The sequence below is a fragment of the Myotis myotis genome, unplaced genomic scaffold (assembly GCF_014108235.1).
Source record: "Myotis myotis isolate mMyoMyo1 unplaced genomic scaffold, mMyoMyo1.p scaffold_m19_p_4, whole genome shotgun sequence".
In the NCBI taxonomy this organism is placed as follows: Eukaryota; Metazoa; Chordata; class Mammalia; order Chiroptera; family Vespertilionidae; genus Myotis; species Myotis myotis.
The window spans coordinates 41,072,066-41,090,678 of NW_023416346.1; the positions used below are offsets into that span (position 1 = coordinate 41,072,066).

Consider the following 18,613-nt stretch of genomic DNA (forward strand, 5'->3'; position numbering starts at 1 on the left):
GGAGTACCCATATGACTGTCAGCTGATTTCTCAACAGAAACTATGCAGGCCAGAAGGGAGTGGCAAGAAATATTCAAAGTGATGAATAGCAAGAACCTACAATCCAAGATTACTCTACACAGCAAAGCTATCATTTAGAATTGAAGGTCAGATAAAGAGCTTCACAGATAAGGAAAAGCTAAAGGAGTTCATCACCGCCAAACCAGTATTATATGAAATGCTGAAGGGTATTATTTAAGAAGAGGAAGAAGAAGAAAAAGGTATAGATAAAAATTATGAACAACAAAGTGACAACAATTACATATCTATCAACAAGTGATTCTCAAAATCAAGTGAATAAAAAATCTGATGAACAGAATAAACTGGTGAATATAATAGAATCGGGCATAAAAAGGGAGTGGACTGACAATTCTCAGGGGGAAGGGGGTGTGGGAGGTGCAGGGGGTGCGGGAAGAGACTGGACAAAAATCGTACACCTATGGACGAGGACAGTGGGGGGGTAAGGGCATAGGGTGGGATGGGAACTGGGTGGAGGGGAGCTATGGAGGGAAAAAAGAGAAACAACTAATAATCTGAACAATAAAGATTTATTAAAAAAATAAGATAGGAAGCGCTATCTTAGAGTATGGAGACATCTCTTTCTCTATCATTCCTCATTCAAACACTACTCCAGGGATGAAGGCAAGATTGACAATGCCAGTGGTGACTCAAGCTATTGGTTTCAGTCCAGCTAATATTTACATTGTGTTCCCATGTTCTAGGCACTGTGTTAAGAGCTGTGGATAGAGAAACTGAGGCATAGGCCCTGCATTATGAATTAGACAGTTTCTAGATTTGAGGGAGTGATAGGGGACAGCAGTGAGGACAAAAAAGTAAATAGACTATTACCAAGAGTGCTATGGAAACCCAAAAACAGGGTACCTAACCCAGCAAAGGGACCCAAATTTATTAAATATGTTTTTATTGATTTTTAGATAGAGAGGGAGGAGAGAGAAATAGAAACATTGATGAGAGAGGAACATTGATAGGCTGCCTCCTGCATGCCCCCTACTGGGGATTGTGCCCACAACCTGGGCATGTGCCCTGACACGGAATTCAACCGGAGACCTCTTGGACCATGGGATGATGCTTAATTCACTGAGCAACACTGGCTGGGCAGGGATCCAAATCTAGCCATCTCACCCAGACCTACACTATGGGCTCATAGCCGGGCCTCCAGGGATTTGAGGAGGCCTCTACTTTTTAATAACAGCTGCTATACATTGAGCACTTACTATGTATCAAGCACTATGCTAAGAAGTGTTTTTATATATATCATCTTGCTTAGTCCTTTAATGAAAATACCCTTGTCATTGTCATTTTTAAGATGAGATGACTAAGTCATGGAGAAAGTAAGTGACTACCCCACAGAGATGTTAAGTGGAAAAGCAAGAGTTTGTATCCAGGTCTGACTTGAGAGATTGGCTTGAGGTTCTTTGGAAAAGCTGTACATTTGAACACAGTACAGATCTTTCCCCCAGTTAATTTTAAGATATTTGTATTTCTACTGGTTTAAATTATGGGCTTCCTAATCATGACTCAGAAAGGGTCTCTTATTACATTATTAAATTGCTCAACACTGCAGGGGCTACTGGGACACATACCTCTCCTAGTTCTTTCCCTAGGTTCAAACTGTCTTTTGTATTTTCCTTTTGGAGACTTTATAGTTGTTTGATGGGGATATGAGGGGTATGTTACGTGATTTGCTTCCCTTTAGAACTTAAATGGTATTTTGTTCTAATCTAGTGTTTGAGTTGAGCTTTTTTGTGTTCACTAAATTCCATTCCCCTATAGTTTCATAGGAGGAAATACCAGTCTTTACCCAAGAAAGCCAAAAGGACGGGGAACATCTGCTTATATTCTCAGATAAATAGAAATCAGTCAGGCCCTGACCAGGTAGTTCAGTTAGTTAGAGCATCGTCCCAATATGCCAAAGCTGTGGGTTCAATCCCAGGTCAGAGCACATACAAGAATCAACCAATGAATGCATAAATAAGTGGAACACAAGTCTCTTTCTCTCTCTCTCTTAATTAATAAATTTTAAAAATTTTTAAAAAGTCAACAAAATGTACACTAGCTCTTATAATAAAACCACCAGAAGCGCAGACCTCACCTCCCCGCCCCAAAAAAGCCAGAGCTCCCTATGCTCTTCTCGGATTGTAAAAGGGCCCAAATCATATCAGGAAAACTGACCTTTCTAGACTTTCTTCTGGATGACTTTTCCTTTCTGCTCATTTCCAAATAGGACTATTCTGGTGACTTCTGCTTCCCTTTTACCCTGAAGCTGATAGAAGGAAGAAGAAAGAGGTTTATAGGGTTTTGTTTGAACCCCTCAAAGCCATGCCCTTACTGGGTAGCTGTCCAATTAGGAAGCTTGGGAAACATTTCTTGTGGACAGACATGAGCAGGCACTTGGTTCTGGTCACCTGGCCCCGAGGATTCTGTGAGAGCTGAGCTTGGAGAAACAGGATTCTTTCAAACATGGGGCTCCAAGGTGTTCTTGCTTCTAATGCAGCGGTTCTCAACCTGTGGGTCGCGACCCCTTTGGCGGTCGAACGACCCTTTCACGGGGGTCACCTAAGACCATCCTGCATATCAGATATTTACATTACGATTCATAACAGTAGCAACATTACAGTTATGAAGTAGCAACAAAAATAATTTTATGGTGGGGTCACAACATGAGGAACTGTATTTAAAGGGCCAGAAGGTTGAGAACCACTGTTCTAATGAAATCCCCATCCCCCAAGGCAGGAAGGAGATAAACAGACTACCTTTGCCTCCCTGTTCTTCACCCCAATACTCACTTCTCTTGCCCCTTGCACTCATTTCCCCATTACCTGTCCTTCAGCTCCAGCCAAGTAGTCCAAAGTCTATCAGGTCAAAAGCATCAGTTTCTACCTCTCCTGGGAAAGTCAACCCAGCGTAACTTTATGTAAACCACTTAAGGATTCCAGCCATACTTCCCGGTCTAGCTGCTGGGCAAGTCCCCAGGCTTTATTCTAACCATGGACTGATCTGTTTCCTGTCCATTTGGTGAATTGCCAAGTTTAGCTTAAAACAAAAGTCTAAACCTATGAAAACTGTAAGCACCTCTGTTTATGCTCTTTATTTAACTACATGAGGGTACACACTAGATTTCATCTTAGCCGTGAAAAAATGACCCTTTATAAATTGGACCCATTTAATGAAAGGTCTGCTTTCCTGGGGGAGGTGGTGTATAGCACAGGTTGCTAAGAGCCTTAGAAGGTGTTGCTGCTGCTGCCACTCAACTTTTTCTCTTTATTTCCCTCCTCCTGCCAAGGTTTTCCTTTATTCTCCTCCTTTCTCAGGTTTCTGACCTCTCCCTTCTTTTTCTTCCTCTTCCTTTTAGCCACTCTCCTCTCAATCTTCCCTGGCTTTTCTTTCTGGGGAAGAAACAGAAGGGGAATGCAAAGACCAGACTCTGGCTTTTCCCCTGGGAACACGGCATCTCTTGCTGGTAACCTTTATCACCTGGTCAGTGCCAGGGCTATTTTCTGAGTTACTGCCTCCCAGTACTTCTGAAGAGAGAAGCCCACTGTAACAGAAATGCAGGTTGGTCTTATAGAGTATGGGTCAGCCATCCTGCAGAGAGGGGGCAGGCAAAGATGCAAGAGAGCGGTGTGTGTCCTGAAAGGGTGGTGGTCCTCTTTTAGTGCCATCAGCCTGTAGGCACTCCAGCCTCTAAGAAGCAGCTTGGGTAGTTTGAGCCGACTAGGCCTAGCAGTAGGCTCTTTAGATGGTTTTCATGCTTTGTGGTGTGCAAGGATTCAAAGCTCTGTTCTTCTGAGTTGCCTGTCCCATTAGTAAAGTCGACTCTTAGGCAGGAACCAAAATGCACCAGACCAGCTCCTCGGCTGCAACAAAGCCAGATCTTTCCCAAGGTGCCTGCCTGTTGCTAGGAAACTATGCACTGGTACTGTGGGCCTTTCCTCCCCACCCCCAACAACTCAAACCCCAAGGGTGTGTGGACTGCAGCCAATAAGCCCTGTAGCTCTGCCAAGAGCCCTTCAATTTTATCCTTAAGACTCCCAGCAGCCTCAAAGGAAGTGAGAATCATTCCACCTCTCCCCCTGCTAATACTTCCCAAACATGAAACTCAGAAGTGAAAACCAAAGGCCGTTGTACCACCCCCTTTTATTATCAAAGTGTACAACTGCCACCCACAGCAGCTGCTGCCCACAGAAGCCTTTAAATGCCTTTCAGGACAGAACTGCCTTTGGCTCCACTGTAGGAAATGTGCCCCTCCCTTTTGTGGCTGGGAACACATGAAAATGGCCTCCTGACTCTACCCATCCTAGAGCTGGATTCAAAGGACAGAGTTCCATACCCCCAGCAGAGATCTGGTTCCTGGTGGGGTTTTGCTCTCCTCTTTGGTTAAGACAGTGTTATCAGTTCAAGAAAGCAGCAGAAGAGGAAGGAGGGAAAGAAGGAGAAAGAGTTCTGGGGCACAGAGTAAAAAACTAGGAAATCACCATACTGATACATATTCCCTTGGAAGGAAGAAAAAAATGAGATTTTATAAAGGAATCTGGCTTGAATCCATTGCCTCAAGTTGTTTTGCCTTGAACAGCTTTGCAGGTTGTATGAACCTGTCAATCCTTCATTCAAGATGAAATAATGGGTGGGGTGGGAGAGGAAGGGGGAAGATCGCAGCTACAATTTCTTCTCAGCCCTAACATTAGGTGGTAAGGGACAGATATTTCAGTGTCTCAAGTAAAGCCTAGAAACCTGGGCAGTGGTCAGGACTGGGGATGAGGAGAATCAGCCAGCTGGTCTCAGGCTGACTCTAGATTGTTTCAGGCCTGGAAAAAATACATAATCTACTCAGACTCTGGCAAGCTGAACAAAGTAAGGGTTCGACCTCTCCAAACTACTTGAACTCTTGAGAAATTTTGGTGTAAGTGGGTTTTTAAAAAAAGTATACCAACTCCTCCTAGAGTTGAGACCATTCTCCAGCCCTGTTTGTTAGCTTATGTTTGCTCTTCTGGAGAGCCTAAAACTGACCTCTTGCCTCTTGCCATCCCTCCAGCCTCCTCCAGCCTTCAGGTCTCAGCCATGCTCCACCATTGGAGCAAGGCAATGATCCCCATGAGATGTGACCATATTCTTTGAAAATAGGTATCATTTAAAAAAATAAACATGCCAAGTTCATCTTACATACTCCTGAAGTTATAGTCACTCATTCAATATTTATTGAGTACCTACTACTTGCCAAGCTCTGTTCTGAACTCTGGAGGATACAGCAATGAACAAAACAGGCCAACTCTTTTAGAGCAGAAAAATCATTAGGGTCCAGGGAAAGAGAAGGGGTAAATGACTCCTAACATGCCAATTCATTTGGTATTTCTTAAATCCAAATCTGCTCCCTTTTCAAAGACCACCGGTTAGACAACACAAAGTAAAATGGAATCCTCAGTCTCTGCAACTTTACATATTGCTCCACCCTCTTTTTTAAAAATTCTTTATTAGTTAAGGTATTACAAATGTGTCCTTATCCCCCCCCCCATTAACCCCCGCTCCACCCTCTTATTCATGCCTTTGTTCTTTTCTCTCCCACCTACCCTGTATTGAGGGGGTGGGCCACAGTTAAGATGAAATTGAAGTTGGACTTAGATTAAGACTCCAGATCCAGCCCTGGCTGGGTGGTTCAGGTGGTTGAAGCATCATCCCATACACCAAACGGTTGCAGGTTCAATTCCCAGTCAGGGCACATACCTGAGTTGTGGGTTTGATCCCTGGTCAGGGTGCATACAGGAGGCAACTGATCAATATTGGTTTCTCTCATATCAATGTTTCTCTCTCTCCCTTTCTCTCTAAAAATCAATAAAACATATCCATGGTTGAGGATTAAAAAAAACACACACAAGACTACAGATCCAAGAAAGCCATTTAACCTCTCTGACCTTAGTTTTTGTTTTATGAGATGGGTTCTGTGTTATATTCTTGTAGCAAAGACTTCCCCATGTATTAGTGACTTAACATCAAATATTCTTAAGGCCCAAACTACCTTTTTGAAGACTAGTTGGGATGCTATTGCCATAGCTCAGAGAGAGGTATTGAAGGCTTGAGTTATAAACATGGAAAAGGGGTTCAACGAGAGAGGTAGAAGGAGTCCAAGGTATCTCTGCATGAGCTTCACAGCTTGAGTGACTAAGAGAAAGTGAGACCAGCCCAGTTTCATGCCCCTCATTAACTTTGTGGTTTTAGCTCTTTGTTGTTCCAAACAGAAACAAACTTGGTCTACATTTCATTTTTAAATAACAACTGACTTTGGGGAATTACAACCTCACTACCCAAACTGATGTTGTTTTATTTTCATTACACAGCATTCTGGTATCTTTCCACCCTCGCCTCCCTCTGGACTTTCTGATGAGCCCCAGTCTGCCTCTCCTTCACCCAGCTACATGTGGTCCTCCAGTGCACCACCCCGTTACTCTCCACCCTACTACCCGCCTTTTGAAAAGCCACCACCTTACAGCCCCTAAAGAGGAATGTCCGCTGGCTATTGGGATTATTGTGGCTTTTGTATTTCTGCTTTAGTGGAAGTGTATAGGGGACACAATTTCAAGTGTGATTCTTATGCATAGTTTCAAGTTTTACAACAGCTGCCAGGCTAGGGAAAGATAGGAATAAAGTTTATTTGTTATCAGTGCTGAGCAGGGGTGGCTAGGCTGAACCCAGGACTTCCATGAAGAACAGTACACATGCTCTAAGCAAGGCTGGGGAGCCAGCCCAGCAAGAAGCTTGTCATGTTTGGACCTGTATTACCCTATGGCTCTGCCTCTGTATTCAGCTAAAGTGTGGTTGTCATCTGTTTCATTTTGTGTAAATGGAGTGTTGTCCTCAAGCCCTTGGCAGATTGCCACCCTAGTACCTCGGCTGACGTACCTGGCTTATAGGCCCTATCTTTCCCTACTACTAAAGTCAGTTCCTAAGGAAAATTTCCCAGATGATGGGGCTACACAGTAGTTCCAATGCAGAGAGTTCTGACTAGGACTTAGTTTACTTGTGTCTGGATGTTGTAAAAAGCTGCCCATAACTTTTCCTTCTCTATGAGTATTATAAAAATGGCTGTCGTGATCATTCAGCTCAGCTTTTGTTGTTGGTACCTCTCAAAGGGAAAAGTGCAATATCCATTCAAGTAGCGGGAAACAGGGTTGATTGTTCTGGAAGCACTGAAATACAGAGAGCAACATGTGAGTTGTTTTAAGGAGATCTGTTATACATCTGATAACTTAGGAGACAGTGGTTCTACTACATGTTGCAGTATCACAAAAAACTTTTGCTACAGATATAAATCTTATGGTTAAATTCAGAATTAAAATGCTAGATTAGAATCTTGGTTCATGACATGAATTGTTACTAATCTTTGTGACTATTTAATCTTCAAATATTGTGCTTCAACCCTAGCAAACCGCACGTATCCTGCACTCTACCCCAAAAGATCATCTGTGTTTTAATGCCACCGCTCTTATTGGTCCTGTTTCTGTTGAGACCAATTATGACAGTGTTCAAGATTATGAAAGTGTTACAATGCTGCTTTAAATCTGCAAAACCTCAAATGTAGCCAACTTGACAAATTATTGTGTTATTGTTGATTAAAAATCCATCTGGCACATTGTGGTAGGTATTTATGCAGTTCTTTTAATTAGGCATAGCTTTAAACCATCAACCTGATGGATTTAACACTTTGGCACTCATGCCTTCACTTCAAAATGAACACTTCCCATTGCAATCTTATGTTAACCTGAGGATTGATTTTAAAAAAAAGATCGATAACCCTAGACTTGTATCATGTAAAAATACAGAGGCTATAGGAGGGTACCTAATTAGACAGTTCTGCAAACAGAACATACTGGAAAATTTTCCAGCCAATTTAGCTACCTCCTGACTTGATGGATTAGAGTTAGCAGGCAAATGCTGGTGCTCCCATCTACCTTGCAGACACCCAGCCATCAAGAATTATCAAGGCACAAGTGCACTCACTGTTCACAGTAAATGTTTGCAAGACATTCAGTTTAATTTTCAGCACCATGAACGATGTCTCATCCAGATTTCAAATCTGAAAAACTATAATCTTTTTGTGTTATATAAAATTACTATTATTTTCTATAGTTCTGAGCACATTAAAATTCTATTGGATTTCAAAAGGGACTAATAACCAATTGACTTACAAGTATCAACTTGTAATATTCAATTAAATATTTTGCTGTTTACACTTTACCTTTTGCTTTAGTGAATCTGTATCTAATTTTTTAAAGGCACCATTACACAGTATATCCTACATTTATCACATTTCTTAAAGTGTTAAAATTCTGGCTCATTTCTATGTATTTTTCTTACTTTACAAAATAACTTGAAACAGTACAGATTTTGTAACACTTAATTTGAGCAGCTTCTTTTTTATTACATCAAATTACATGAAGTGTATGTTACCTTAGAAAAATTAATATTTGCTGCTTTACTATTTTGCAAAACATTTGCTGTAATGAAGGAATTTGTATTTCCAATATGTACCTTGACTGCATTTTGTAATCTTTACTGCTTTATCCCTAATTCTGCTTTAAAGTATTGAACTGGGCATGAAATATTAAAATATTAATCCAGAACCTATAAACTGGATGTTGCTTAAAATCTTTATCACTGCCATGTTGGAAATCCAGACTGCTTTTGTGATGTTTCAAAATAATAAAATTTTCCTCCTCCTTATCCACTTACATACGTCTTCATGGAAACTACAAAGGTTGTCACAAATGTTCTAAAGCAGTGATTTTCAACCCGTGTGCCACAAGAATTTTTAAAACACGCAGTACCTATTTAGTCAGGGACACTGACCTCTTTTCCCTTAGATTGTCAAATAAAAAAAAAAACTGACAACAGCTAACACACTACCTGTCCAGTGTGAATGAACCAAAATTATGCCTATTTTTTTGTTATATTGGCAAAAAAATAGATGTTTTTTGGTGTGGCACAGAATTTTAGTAATTAGTTTATGTGTGGCATGAGATGAAAAAGGTTGAAAATTGTTGCTCTAAAGTGATAGACAGCAGCCGACTCACTTTTGACTATCAGGGTTCAAGATACATTGGGCATGCAAATAACCAGCGTATAAAACCTAATGAAGAATTCTATCTTGCTGTCATCAGATAAGTAGCTCCAATCTCCTGCTACAAAAAATTGAAAAAACAACAGAATATAAAGGTCTATATAACTTCTGACAGATAGTCTTGTAAAAAAAAATGCACTCAAAAATCACAAAACATTTTATTTTTGCCATATGAATCTCTACGAACTAATATCAGGTAACAGTTGAAATGTAGAACTTAAAAGTCATGATAGGGAAGATTGTACAAGTATGAATATTACAGCATTAGGTGAAAATGAACAAGGTTTCATATGATTGACAGAGGTGAGGAAGCCAGTGCTATTGAATAGCAATTAATTTTTTAGAATATGCATGCCTTGACCATACAAAATACCTTGGGTCATTTTTACCATTTGTTTTATCTTTTTTGGTACAATAGGAAACACTGCAGCATTAATTCCTCATAGTAGTTGCATGTGGGGAATAATTACCCCCGAAATGATAATGATCATTTAAACATCTTCACTTAGTTTGAGCAGTTCACTTTCTGTCATCTTAACAAACTGCTATTTCAAATAGTTCCTATCTAGAATATTTATGGGTAATTTATCACAGAACCAAATTTGATGCAAACTTGAAAGAAAAAGTGAAGTTCAATAGCCAGAAAACTAAGGATAAAATAAGAAAACCCACGATAAGTTTTATACAATGTCTTGCTGCAGATTTCCAACCTAATAAATACTGGGAGTAAAGGGTATTAACCCTTTACTAGAATATTCCACATGGAATTCCAAACTTCAAATAAACGTCTAGAAAAACTGAAGACCCTGATATACATGCAAGTAAGAGTCTTCTGGCAAAAATACCATTTAATTTTCTGGTTTTCCTCCTCCCCCCAAACTCCGGAAGATACCTTGGTAGGCACAGTTTAAATCTCAAGACTCAGAATTTACATAAAGCACAGCAGAAGCAAAAAATAATATCCATATTACTCAGAATGGATAGTGTTCCATTATAGAATTCCTGGTTTGACATAATAGCCCGTAGGAAATACCAAGTTTTATGATGACAAACTAATTTACCTAGCACTTAAGTCTAAAAAGTCTGGAAGCCCTGCTGGCATCAGTATCACACACTTGTAGAGTAATTACGTCTAACTGGTGAAATAGCACTAATGAAACTCAAATTTCTACTGAAAATATTTCAGAATGCACCTATAGCCAAAGAGTAATGGTATCAACATCTACACAGAAAGGAAACAGATATTGTGAATCCAGAGATTGCCGAGTCTTGAGTTATAAGGTAATTTAAAATTTTCCAAGGATTAGTTTACAAAATGGTTTTTGACAATATAGACTCACAGAACAGAAAATAGATGTACATCATTCTAAGCCTCAGTAAGCAACAGATTACTTTTTCTTTCTCCTTGTATTATTGCAAATACTGATGCCTGATACCCTCAGCTACCAACTTTAGAAACACTGAAACCATTATCTTCAAATCTAGTTTACCATCGGAAGAATGATGTATACATGAGAAATTACGATTAAAGCTTTAAGTTTGAAGTCAAGAAATAGACTATTTTTAAAAATACATTGTTAAGGAGAAAGAAAATATCTATGTTGAATTAAGAAATACTTAAGCAAAGTTACACATGACTAATAACTATGCACAACAATCTTTTTCAGTATCTATTAAAATTTTTTCTTTGCAAAGTCACTTACAGAAGAAGTTCAACAAGTTAATCTTGTTATAAATGCTAGGCTATATTTTCCAACCTGCTTCCTTTTAGTTCTAGCACTTCAATAAGTTTTGACTTTATTTTCTAAATGTTTAAATATGTGTCATTTAAAAAGGAAGAAAGATGGTATTTACTGGTCTCAAGATAAATGGGGATCAACAGGCCTATATTACATTCCATATATAGTGTCTGATTGCTATAACATTGCAACAATTTGCAGATGGAATGGAGCTTATTTTCGAAAGGGTAAAAACCTAAAAGGTCCTGCTGATAAGAAAGTACTAGATTACTGATTCAGCTAGTTCAAATGAAAACTTCCTATTAGAGATTCTAAGTAATATGAACATTGAAAAATATATGCCAGTAGCCTCCTACCCAAAATATGTAGGAGTCTCATTTCTGGAACGTATTGTATAAAGATTTATACAGAATTAAAGATTTATTTTGGTGGCTTACAGATTCAAAATTTGAAAATTTTCATGGGACTATTTTTAACCATAATGAACAAAAAGGCAATATCCAATCACTCCCACTCTTCTTCTAACATGTAAGAGCAAAAATTCAAAAAATAATGCAACAGAACTTTTCATCTCCTCCGGTCTGCATTACCGAGATTAGTATTTTTTACCACAGAGACCACATAGCAAAGATATATATACACTAGTCCCAGCCACCAAAGTCTTTTCCACACTATGGCAATAAAAGCAAGATTTAAATCTAATGAGCTAAACTAATTCTTCTGATGAGACTTGACTGCATGGCCATTTTCATGGAAGGAGGCAGGAGGTTGCTATCCATTTGGACTAGCAGAACACACAACCACGCGGAACCTTGTTTCAAAAATTTCCAGAACAACTTCAGAAGTTCTTGTTTACTTTTTATGCCATATACAAACACAACACACATTTATAGTCTCAATATTAAGAAAATTGAGAATTGAGCAGTAAAGTGCTAACATAGAAGGGTAAAGTTTAAGATATACTAGGGTATGCTAATAACTCCAGTTATTTTCAAAAAACATTCAGACTCTTCAAATTCTATTCTGGAAACTATCTCTCCAAGCTTTATTTGCCCCTTTTAAATGAGCTGACAGCTATCTATATAAACAGATACTTGGGGGTGGGACTTCTCAATCTCTACAAACTTTCAGAATAATTTGCTTCTAAAAATTATCAACAAATAATTCAACTAAACTACCTTCAGATGACGTGTCACATAAAATTTCTTAATTTGTTTTATAGGTCTTCTGAAAGCCCTACCCCTTAATCCAAACCAAAACTTTGATATTTCAAAGGAGTTCAGTAAGATTCTGGTATTATAAATTCAAACTCAGTACTGCCATCTGTTACATTCTGTTTAAAAATTGAATCATTTTCCTGCTGAATAAAAATATCTTCCCAGGTCATTGGCTTGTTCTGAGGAGTGGATGTGGTCCCTACTGGAGGTTCTTTCCCAGCATCAACCTTATACCCAATACCATCATCCTTCATTACAGGCACAGTGCCTGACCTATCAGAAAGGTATGCGTATTGTCTGATCTGTAAAGACCTGCATGGATGTAAACGATAAAGCTTTGAGTCTCCAGAAGGATCTTGACTATGAACTGACTTTATGTGTGAAGACATAAATTGATAGTTGATGAAAGATTTGCCACAAGCCAAACATTGATATCTTCGCTCTCCTGTGTGATGAATTTCATGCTTTGTGCGATATTCTGCAAGAGGAAATACCTTCTCACAGTAACGGCAAGGATACTTCTTTTCCCAAGAATGAATGTTAAAATGTCTCCGCAAGCTTGTCAGACAGACATATGACCTTTTGCATACAATACAGATATAATAGACCCTTCCATCTACTATTAACTCATAGTGATCATCATGTTTTACTTTCATTCGTTTGTTGGCCGGCTCACTGCTAATTGTTTTTGGTATCTCATTCTCAAGTCTGGCCTCTCCTTCATCAGGGTCATCTTTGACAGGGATCACTATGTCATAAGTATCTTCACCAATATTTGCATAAACCTTGCAACCAGTTGACAATCCTTCAATTTCAGTAGCTGTATCTAAAGTAATGATCTTCTGACCCTCCATTAGATGTTTTGATTCTAAACCTGGATCATTAGTGTTTCTAGTAATTATATCTGAAACTTTTAAAGAATTGGAAAGTGGCTCTTGCAGAAGTGTAGGGATCTGCATCTTCTGTACCAGTGATCCATCAAAAGTGGCATTTTTGGGAGTATCAGCCTGTGGGACCAAAGATGTATTACTGACAGCCGAATCTGGACTGGAGCTAATAGTGTCGTCATCATCATCTATAATTTCCTCCTCCTCGTCGTCATTGGCCTTGTTTCCTTTCAAAACAGTACTGTTTGGTGTCTGCTGATTCTGCACAAGTAAATTGATTGAAGGAGACATATGATTTGGAAGTGAAGGACTGACATTTGGTGGCGTAGTATGTGGTGCCTGATTTAACAAAATGATGTTAGGAGTCAGATGTGTCTGGGCAGAAGATACCAGCACTTTTTCACTTCCTTGTGTCTGGCTCAGAGTTGCCTGGTTCACAGGAGTAGGAAGTTTCTGAGGAGGTGTGTTATTTGTTAAAGGGGGGGAGTTATTGCTAGCACAAGGTGCAGCATCTGAAATAGCAACAGAGCCTGAGTTAGGCTGGGCCTGTGCCACTGCACTGGTACTTGGCAAAGTCTCCTTTGCAGGCAGAATCTCAGAGCAGAAAATAACGTCGTCGTCATCATCATCTGAATCAGTAACAATAATCTTTTTTGTCTCATAATCTTCAGCAGATAAGGAAAAAGACTCTGTTATAATAGGCATTATAGTTGCCCCATTATCTTGGGTTTCGTCTTTTGATTTTTGTACTTCAAGGTTCTTGTCACTAGAACCAGGAGGTAAGGTTTCTGAATTACCATCCTGAGCTGTACGTGAGATGCTTTTAACCTGTGACAATGGTACACCAAGCTCTGCTATAAACTTAACTCCTAACAACTGCCCTGATTTAATTAACTCATCCAGTAAATCTGATCTAACACGAACAATTTTAGAACTATAGATATAATTGAGAATTTCTGCAAAGATCTCTGCTCTTATAAAGCTTAGTTCAACAACTTGCCCAGCAACTGAGAAGAGCTGATGGAAGTAAGTACTAGAAGCAGAAAGAATATTCCTGTGGGCCCGGAATTTTCGATCTTCCACAATAACGGTAACATCACAGAAGAGTCCATGGCCACGTTGCTCATTCAAGGAGTTCAGCAGACTGCCAGAGTATTGAATGTCTGTAGCAGAAATCAGTTTTCTACTCTCCATGCCTATTAGAGAAAGGGAGAAGGTACAGGTGAAAGAATATTAGGAAAGAAAAGCAAAAGTATTTTACCATTCAGAATTTTAGCTACAGCATCATTAAATAATTTGTTCAAGTTTTAACTGAAGTTTGGCATAACTTTTTGGCTTTTATATAAATTGTTCATATGGGTTGGGTTTTGGACCATGTGTCAAATCTCATGACTTCCCCCTGAGAACAGACAAGCAAGTTTTAAACTGATCTACAGATGTGAACAGTAATCTCTTCCTTTGCATCTCAAATACATGCATCACCACTAAGCAATTTTTAAATATTAGAATTAATTTTCTTAGTTCCAATTTTGTTTTCTCCTCAAGAAGAGTTAAGAATTAAGTTTTAGCTGTCTTAAAACTTTTTAAAGAAAAATCTTCATCATGAACACAAAAGTTATTTCACCTGTAAATGAATGATTTAAATGTCAGAAAAGTTTGTGGCCCGCTGGCCACAAGTTTGCTATGCGTGATGTATACAAAAATGAGTATGAAATATATACTCTTCCTAAATTTTAACTTATCTTTAAGAACATATTAAAAAAATACTCCCTGCAGCCAATCACTAAATCAGCATTTACAAGCACTGACAATTATTTCCTCTAAATGTCCCATTATTCTTCTACTCTTAATTTAAATTGTGATGCCTCGTTAGGATAAACCAGTAAACACCTTTCTTATCCTTTCCTTTCTTCATTCCCTTCCTCCTTCCCCTCACCTCTCTTACAATCTCCAGAGGTGGAATATTAAAGAGTGCCAAATGAAGTCAACAGATGCTACCATAAAAAGTAAGATAAAGGAAAAGAAAAGTTTACCATTTCTTAATGCCTATTTGCCCGAAAACATTTTGTTAGTAAAGAACTATGTGCATTGGTATGAGAACATTCTCACATCAAATGAGTTAGTGAAAATGAAAATAAGCTTATTGGAACAGTGCAGATATTGCTCTAGAAAAAATGGGGGGGATGTCAGTAAATAACATTTTTGCACTTCTTAATAGATATTCCCAGTCACAATGATCCTGAGTTGTTAAAATACATAGGGTGTCCCCCCAAAATGTATATACACACTTTGAATAATTATAAAGGCAATATTTATTAAAATACATTTCATTTCCAAAATTGAGCTATCAGCTGTTAAATTATATATACATATTTCAGGGACACCCTATCCTATCCTATATAATAAAACTATATATATAAAAGCCAAATGACCAGATCGACTGGAATGACCAGTCGCTATGTTGTGCACTGTGGCTGGCCAACCAGCCCGATCGGGGGCAGGGCAGGCCAGCCAACCTCCCACGGCCCCTCCCCCCCAGCCAACCCTATCCTTGATTGCCCCCCCCCCATGAATGGGGGCAGGGCTGGCCGGCCAACCTCCCGTGGCCCCTCCCCATGACCAGCCCCGATCAGGGCGGGCCAGCTGGAACCCACCTAAGCCTCTAGTCCTCCTATATAATAAAAGGCTAATATGCAAATCGACCAAATAGTGGAACAACCGGTTGCTATGATGCGCACTGACCACCAGGGGGCAGATGCTCAATGCTCTTTCACAGGGGGAGCACTGCTCAGCCAGAAGCTGGCTCAAGGCTGGCAAGCAAAGCGGCGGTGGCAGGAGCCTCTTCTGCCTCCGTGCCAGTCGGACATCCCCCAAAGGCTCCTGGACTGCGAGAAGATGCAGGCAGGGCTGAGGCCCCCCCATCCAGTGCACGAATCTCGTGCATCAGGCCTCTAGTATCTATAATTACAAAAGCGTAATATGCTAATTAGATCCGACATCCCTCCTGACGACCTTTTGGGTGAAGCCGGGGCTACGAGGGAAGCCTGGGTCCTGGGTGCCAGAGGGCAGCCGGGGGATGGAAGGCCTATTCTTGCATGAATTTTGTGCATCGGGCCTCTAGTATAAATTAGCTGATAAGTACTTTTGGTAAAGAAATACTTTTATTGCTAATATTTCCCTTTAGAATTACCAAAATAGTACCATTGTTGCAGTGCTTAAGTTATATATAGGATGTCCCAAAAAATGTATACACACACTTTGAATAATTATAAAGGCAGTGTTTATTAAAATGCATTTCATTTTCAAAATTGAGCTAGCAGCTGTTAAAATGTGTATACATTTTTTGGGACACCCTGGACACATGGAAGGCAGAGGCATTTCAAATACCTTCTCAATATTTCAAAATTATAGCTTCTAAAAAGTGAAGAGTCTAGAGATCAATGACTTAAATCATCATCAGTAACAAGGCATTGCTTGTTAACAGTACCAAGGAATTCCAGGTTAGGCATTCATCAGAAAGGGTGACCTTTGGACAGCGAGCCTGCAACCAGGGCTTCAGAAATATGGGGATTTGGAAAGAAGTCACTTTTCAGCGGATAGATGGGTTTTCTGAATAGGATCTCACAATTTTTGTCATTTGCAAATGTTCTTTTTTTCCAATGGAGGAATGCGTGAAGTGGACATGTTCCGATGACACTGGGACTTGGTTTCATTTTGTTTAGGTTTCCCCTCCTCCCCGTTAGGGTGGGCCCAGGAACAGCACAAACTGGTCTGATTTGTGACCTGACTGTGGAAAAGCCATTCCGCACCACTGGGAGAGAAATCCTTGACTGGGGGGTGCGGGGGAGGGGCAAGCGATGGTGGAAAAGCGAAAAACGACATCCGCTGCAAGGGAGTGAAACAAACCGACACGCGGCTCCCAACAGCAGCTGAACCCCATCTTCCTTCCTCCACCCCCCTCCCTTCTCCATTTGCACCCGGCCGGCTGCAACCAAGGTTTTTAACCCCCTTTCACGCAAAAGGGCAGCGTCTCGCAAACACAGGCAGAGGTAGGAGCAGCACAGTGAAAGCGGGGGTAATAAGGCTAGCTGGGGAAAGTAGAAGGTGGCGAAGAGGAAGGTGGGGGTGCTGGGAGGGGATAAGGCCGAGCAGGCGGCATTGTTATGCCCCGGAGGAGGACAGAAGGGGAGGATGGGCCCGGCAGAAAGGCTCTAAAACAAAGTAGGAACAAGGAGCAGAAAAAGAGGCACAAAAAGGCAGGTTATAGTGCAAGGGAAACACCAAGTGGGCCTCCGTGGAAGGCTTCCCACGCTCCGGGCCTACCCAGGGCACCCGCAGCCCCCGGGCCCCTGACGGCGAAGGGGACCGCGCCGCGGCCTTCCCGGGTCGCCCCCCTCCTTCACTCCCGGGCCCACACAAAGAAAGGACCGGAGGAACGAAGCCTCCAACTCGGCCGCTTCCTGGTTCAAGTGAGGAGGAAGCAGACGCAGGCGCGGCCGGGGACGGAGGAAGCAGCGCGGCCCTCGCTGCTCCCGAGCCGGGCCGGCTCTTTACCTGCTTTTCCGCGTCGCCGCTTCTCCTCCTCAGGCCGCGCCGAATGGTGGGAGTCCTCCAACAACAAGAGGCCGGACTCCACGGCGATTCGGCTCCTTCTTTAAACGTCGCTCCAGTCTAGGGCGACGTCGACGCGGCTGCCGCCTCCTGCCGCCACCGCTGCAACCGCTGCCCCACGTCCGCCGACAGAGGGCACAGCGCGTGGGCGAAGCGCTCGAGTCGAAGGCGCCTTCCAACTCCGAGCGCACTCGGGTCTTTCCGGAACGGCCCCTGCTGCAGGCGGGCCGCTCTGGCTCCTCTCTCTCAGTCTTCGGCTCCTTCCGTAAGGGGGCAGAGGAAGCCTGGGAAGCCCTTGGAACGTTCAGCCCTTTCCGGAGGGCGAAAGGGTGGGAAAAAGGAAAGGGAAAGATAGGGTAATGTAGTCATGAGGAGCCTTAGGGATGCAAGGGAAGCTAGACGCTTTCATCTAAATTCAGTTTAAGCATCTAAGGCATAAAAACTTTGAGAGGCTATCCGGGTTTCATTTCAGCAAGTTTGGAACTGCTCTATTAGACTGTTTCTTAGATGATAAACCACCTTGAAATATAATCTGAATAAATAAAATCAAATAGATTTCATCAACTTATGATAATTCAAGTTGTAGGATAATAACTACATTACAGTAACATTCCAACTGTCGTTTACTGACCACCTTGTTTGATCTGTACCAAATCTTATGCTAGGTTCTGTAGAATACAAACATGAATAAGCCAAGTCTCTACCTTTTCAAAGAGCTCAGTAGATAGATACCTGAACATGGACCAAAGTGTTTGTACAAGGTATAGAATACAGAGAAGGGAATAGTATATTGAATGCTAACATTCGAGCTGTACCTTGAATGATGAATAATATTAACACTTGCATTATTTATTATTTTTATTTACATAGCATTTCCTACTCAGAGGGCTTTAGTGTCAGTTGCATAGTAGGTGTTCAGTAATTGTTTCATGAATGAATGAGTTGTGGTAATTTTTTTTAAATCCTCACCTGAGGATATTTTTCCATTGG

At 40.9% G+C, this 18,613-nt stretch overlaps 2 protein-coding genes across 10 annotated transcripts in view; one reads left to right on the forward strand and one right to left on the reverse strand.

Annotated features, from left to right (window-relative positions):
* TMEM255A (transmembrane protein 255A) overlaps nt 1–18,613 on the forward strand; it is a 77,059-nt gene that overhangs the window by 46,996 nt on the left and 11,450 nt on the right. For 6 of the 8 annotated variants that reach the window (XM_036304300.1, XM_036304301.1, XM_036304304.1 and 3 more), the window contains one exon: nt 6,390–8,772. The exons of 1 other annotated variant lie outside the window; for it this stretch is intronic. In XM_036304300.1, coding sequence (XP_036160193.1) covers nt 6,390–6,548 — 159 coding nt within the window. In that variant the 3' untranslated portion in view covers nt 6,549–8,772. Of the gene's footprint in view, nt 1–6,389; nt 8,773–18,613 lie in introns of those variants that run through there. One more of the 8 variants, XM_036304302.1, reaches the window with a different exon arrangement.
* Nucleotides 9,304–17,770, reverse strand: ZBTB33 (zinc finger and BTB domain containing 33). Of its 2 annotated transcripts, none has more exons than XM_036304298.1 (2): nt 17,567–17,770; nt 9,304–14,208 (listed from the first exon to the last, which is right to left on the reverse strand). In XM_036304298.1, exon 2 carries the CDS (start codon nt 14,204–14,206, stop codon nt 12,188–12,190), a length of 2,019 nt encoding a protein of 672 aa, XP_036160191.1. In that variant the 5' UTR covers nt 14,207–14,208; nt 17,567–17,770; the 3' UTR covers nt 9,304–12,187. The 2 variants fall into 2 exon arrangements, with proteins under 2 accessions (XP_036160191.1, XP_036160192.1); XM_036304299.1 differs by lacking the exon at nt 17,567–17,770 and adding an exon at nt 15,755–15,815.

What these genes read in the sequence shown, in the direction of transcription:
- ZBTB33 (XM_036304298.1), bottom strand. Translation starts at nt 14,206, where the DNA reads ATGGAGAGTAGAAAACTGATTTCTGCTACAGACATTCAATACTCTGGC.